Raw genomic sequence first — 4,045 nt, forward strand, 5'->3', positions numbered from 1 at the left:
AGGCCCTAAAAGGGGCGGGCACACACAGTGCACTGCCCCAGTATCCATTATGCTGTTCTGTTGAAGTGTTATACAAGTTTCTGATCATTTAAACGGGTTTATGTGTAATGTCTGTCCCTAGGCACAAAGTACCTGCATATATTTCTAAAGACTGTTCATATATTGTTATATTTAGTTTAACTTGTTAAAAAAATATATATTTAGCATAATTTTGAATTTTTCTGCACATAATTCTCTGGGGTATACAAAGTGGTCTCAGCATGGATTCTGACTTTTCATAATGAAAAACCCAAAATCAAATGCCAAAATATAGGTATCTAGAATTTATTTTATTATAGTGATTTGAGGCACTGGTAGGCTTCCAAATTACTATAAAACTGTAAATATATCAATAAAACATTGTGTTCAACTGATACCTCTATATATAGTGGCCTTTCATTTTAATCACAGATTTGGGGGTTTTAATCAAAGAATTTGCAGGTTTTTATTAGGGAAAGTCAGGATCCCTGATGATCAGAAATCCATAACACAACAGAAGTTCAGTGTACATAGACCACTTTCAAAATGGCCCAAACTGGTATAAGATAAACCTGGATGGATGCTGTTTCAGACTTAACTGATTTAGGTTAAATCGGTTTATTCAACTTCTGTCCCAGATCTCCTCCAGATTCAAGTTTAACTTACAGTCCCCCCCGCATTCCAGGATGCATCCCTCCCACCCGCCTTGCAAGCCCACCCTTGCAGGGTGGACAGGCTAGCTTTAGCTCAAGCTGTCTGCTCCAGCCAAGCAGGGAGGTGTGCTGTAGCACCACCTGCTTCTGATCTGGGCTGCTTCAGGCATGTGGCTGTATTCTGTATTACTGGAATCAAAAGTGAATGTATGCTTGCTTTCTCATCCATTCAGTCTATACAACTTAGACCAGGGATTGTCACCCGGGGGTACTTGGGAAGGCCCCAGTGGGTACACAGGAGCGGCATGGAGAAGTAGAAGGCGGGTCCACCAGCACTTTACGCCACTTGTGCCACTGGGTGCCATGCACCACCGGCGCTTTTGTTTTCACTGACGCTGCATGCCACTGGTGCTTTTGCCAGCATGTGCTGCTGGCACTTCTGGTTTTGCCTCCATGCGAGTGTGGGGGAACTCCGCCCCCTCCCCCATCATCTCAATCGGCCGCCAGGGAACCCTGCTACCCCCCCCCCCCTCATGTCGACTGGCCACTGGGGGAACTCCCTGCTTCTTAACTGGCTGCTGGGGGTACACCGACCAAAAAAGGTTGAAAACCCCTGGCTTAGACTAACCTGCGAAGATTAAATTGATTCAGCCTTGGGCTTTTTGACTGTCTGTACTTAGCCCCATAGAGTGACTTCAGTGGAAAAAAAAAAAATAATGTGGATGATCAGGTGCAATTTGAATAGATTTTATTATTTCATATGTAGTTTTCAGTGGTCAAAGGAGTTCATTAGATATAGTCTCTTGGGAGGGAGCTACTTAGTTTTTTCCATCCATACTGATTGTACATGTGTGTGTGTGTGTGTGTGTGTGTGTGTGTGTGTACTTTACAGGGCGCAATGTCTGTGGACTCTATTACAGATCTTGATGACAGTCAATCCAGACTGCTAGAAGCTCTACAGCTTTCTTTACCAGCAGAGGCTCAGAGCAAGAAAGAAAAGGCCCGGGATAAGAAACTAAGTCTAAATCCCATTTATAGACAGGTTCCTCGTCTTGTCGACAGCTGTTGCCAGCATTTGGAAAAACATGGTAAGTTTACATCTATTTTTTTAGGGGATATTTTTGGGTTAGCATGCATGTATATAAACATATCGTGCCTGTACAGGATCTTATATATCTTTGTGATGTGAATCAAACAGAGACCTAGGCAAATGTCCTGCATGCATTGTAATATGCCTCCTCTTAAGGACTGTCCATTCTTTATTCTGCTTCCTTCATACAGCCCTCTCTGGTCCTGTCTAATAAATCTCAAAGACCAGGGCTCTGATTTATCCCCATCTCTTTCTTTATAAGAAGCAAGATAAGATTACAACTCAGTATAAATGTTAACAACAAACTAACTCTTAAAACTATTTATACTGCTATACCAACTAACTAACATATGCACCTAAAACTATAAATGGATATTTAAAGGTCAGTTCTCTCTGGAGGTCTGCTCAGTCTTCCAAACCTTTAGAGCTGCCATCTCTAACTGAGTCATCCTGTAGATTTCCTTGAGGAGGTTCATTTTCATGTTCTGACCCTGTCCGTTTCAGTGATTGATCCTCTTTAAGTTAAGGTAAATTATATTGAAGATGAACCATATTCCTCCAGAAAAGGCCTTCTGTAGTCTCCAGTAGGTAGGATCTAGGAGCGTTTGCCATATTTTGGACTTTTCCAAACACATGGGATCTTTTGAGCCAAACTTTTGTCCCCTAGTAGCAGCTCTGGTAGTAGTTTTACTCTATTCCTAATATTGAAGGGTTTTTTGCTGTTGAAGTTTTAGTTCAGTATCTCATTTCTTAAATTCCTGTAGGTTGGGCCATCTAAGGTTAAATTGTATTGGTGCCATAGAGAATAGCATCCTAAGTTGTTGTCCAATAAGCAGTTCATTTGGAGAGAGTCCTGATGCCATTGGTATAGATCCGTTTGTCAGGACTATAAGATATGGATCTCTGGATTTATGTAGAAGCTGTTTCAGAATCTGTACTCTTCTCTTCTCTGTTGCTCTGAGGATAGTGAGGACTGCTAGTGCAATGCTGAAATCAAAGTGCCCTGCAAACTGTAGGAGTAACTCGGAGGTAAAATGAGGTCCATTGTCCAATATTAGGACATCAGAATGTGCCTTGCAGGATATACATTTCAGATTTTGGATGACCTTTGCTGATTCAGTTTGTGGAAGTAAAGCCAAGTCAGTGTGCCTGGAAAAAATAGTCAACTACAAGAACGTATGTATCCCCTTTCCAGAAAAATAAATCCATTGCTACCTGCTGCCAAAGTCTGTCTGGTATCTTTGTAGAAAGTCATGGCTCCAGAGACAATTTTTTTTTTTGTCATTGTTGCATTCTTCACAACCTTTTACTAAAATCTGAATTTGCTTACTCAGCTCAGGCTACCTTCTAGATCAGTGGTGGGCAAAATACGACCTGTGGGCCATATCTGGCCCATGAGGCCATTCTGTCCGGCCCATAGGGCCCCTAAATTTTAATTTTCAGAATTTTTTTTAATCTGTCCTTGGTTCCTGTAAAAAATGACAGGACCCAGGGGAATCCTTGGCAGGCTTCTGCAACAGCAGGGCCCACCCGGCCCCGCCCCCTCATCCAGAAACCCCAGCAGGGGCTTCTGGCCTGGAACCACATGGCTGGCCTGCACTGGAAGCTCAGATAAGGTGGGGGAGGGCAGGGAATGAGCTGTTGTGAAGTGCAGGGAAAAACGGCCCTTTCCCCATCCCATGGCCCATGCTCCCTGCTGCAGCCTGAGCAGGCTGCATGGGATTGTCCTGAGCAGGCACAGGCAGCCCCACGCAGACTGCGAGCAGCTGCAGCATGGGGCGCTGGTCATGGGGTGGGGGAGGTGCACTTAGCAGAAGGTTGTAACCCACCCCCGCCTCCAGCCTAGGTCCTGCGCTGGCTCCAGGCTCGCCCATCAAGCAGCTGCTGCCAGCCTGGGCCCTGTGCCAGCTCCAGACTCGCCTGTTGGGGCTGCCCTGCAATGGCAGCAGCTGCAGCCCTCCCACTTGCTGCACTGGGCAGCATTTGCTGCTGCTGCCCTCCCAGAGCTCGTGCCATGTAACGTGAGGCTGCCACCGCTGCCTTTAGGCTGCCCATTGTGGGAGCTTCAGGTGGGCAACAGCAGCAAACACTGCCTGGCGCAGCAAGCGGGGGAGCCACAGCTGCTGCTGTCGCGGCGCAGCCCTGACAGGCAAGCCCGGAGTCAGCGTGGGGCCCAGGCAGTCCCTCACCCCCCCTGTGGCCAGCAGCCTGTGCTGCAGCCACTCGCAGCCCGTGTGGTACCTGTGCCTGCTCAGGGCAACCTCGTGCAGGCTGTGAGGGGCTG

General features: G+C 46.5%; 1 protein-coding gene across 6 annotated transcripts in view; it reads left to right on the plus strand.

Moving 5' to 3' along the window:
- Window positions 1–4,045, plus strand: part of ARHGAP6 (Rho GTPase activating protein 6) — a 575,699-nt gene that overhangs the window by 531,701 nt on the left and 39,953 nt on the right. For all 6 annotated transcript variants that reach the window (XM_025202549.1, XM_025202547.1, XM_025202545.1 and 3 more), the window contains exon 5: window positions 1,564–1,759. In XM_025202549.1, coding sequence (XP_025058334.1) covers window positions 1,564–1,759 — 196 coding nt within the window. The remainder of the gene's footprint in view (window positions 1–1,563; window positions 1,760–4,045) is intronic.

The sequence above is a fragment of the Alligator sinensis genome, unplaced genomic scaffold (genome assembly GCF_000455745.1).
Source record: "Alligator sinensis unplaced genomic scaffold, ASM45574v1 scaffold312_1, whole genome shotgun sequence".
NCBI classification, from domain to species: Eukaryota; Metazoa; Chordata; order Crocodylia; family Alligatoridae; genus Alligator; species Alligator sinensis.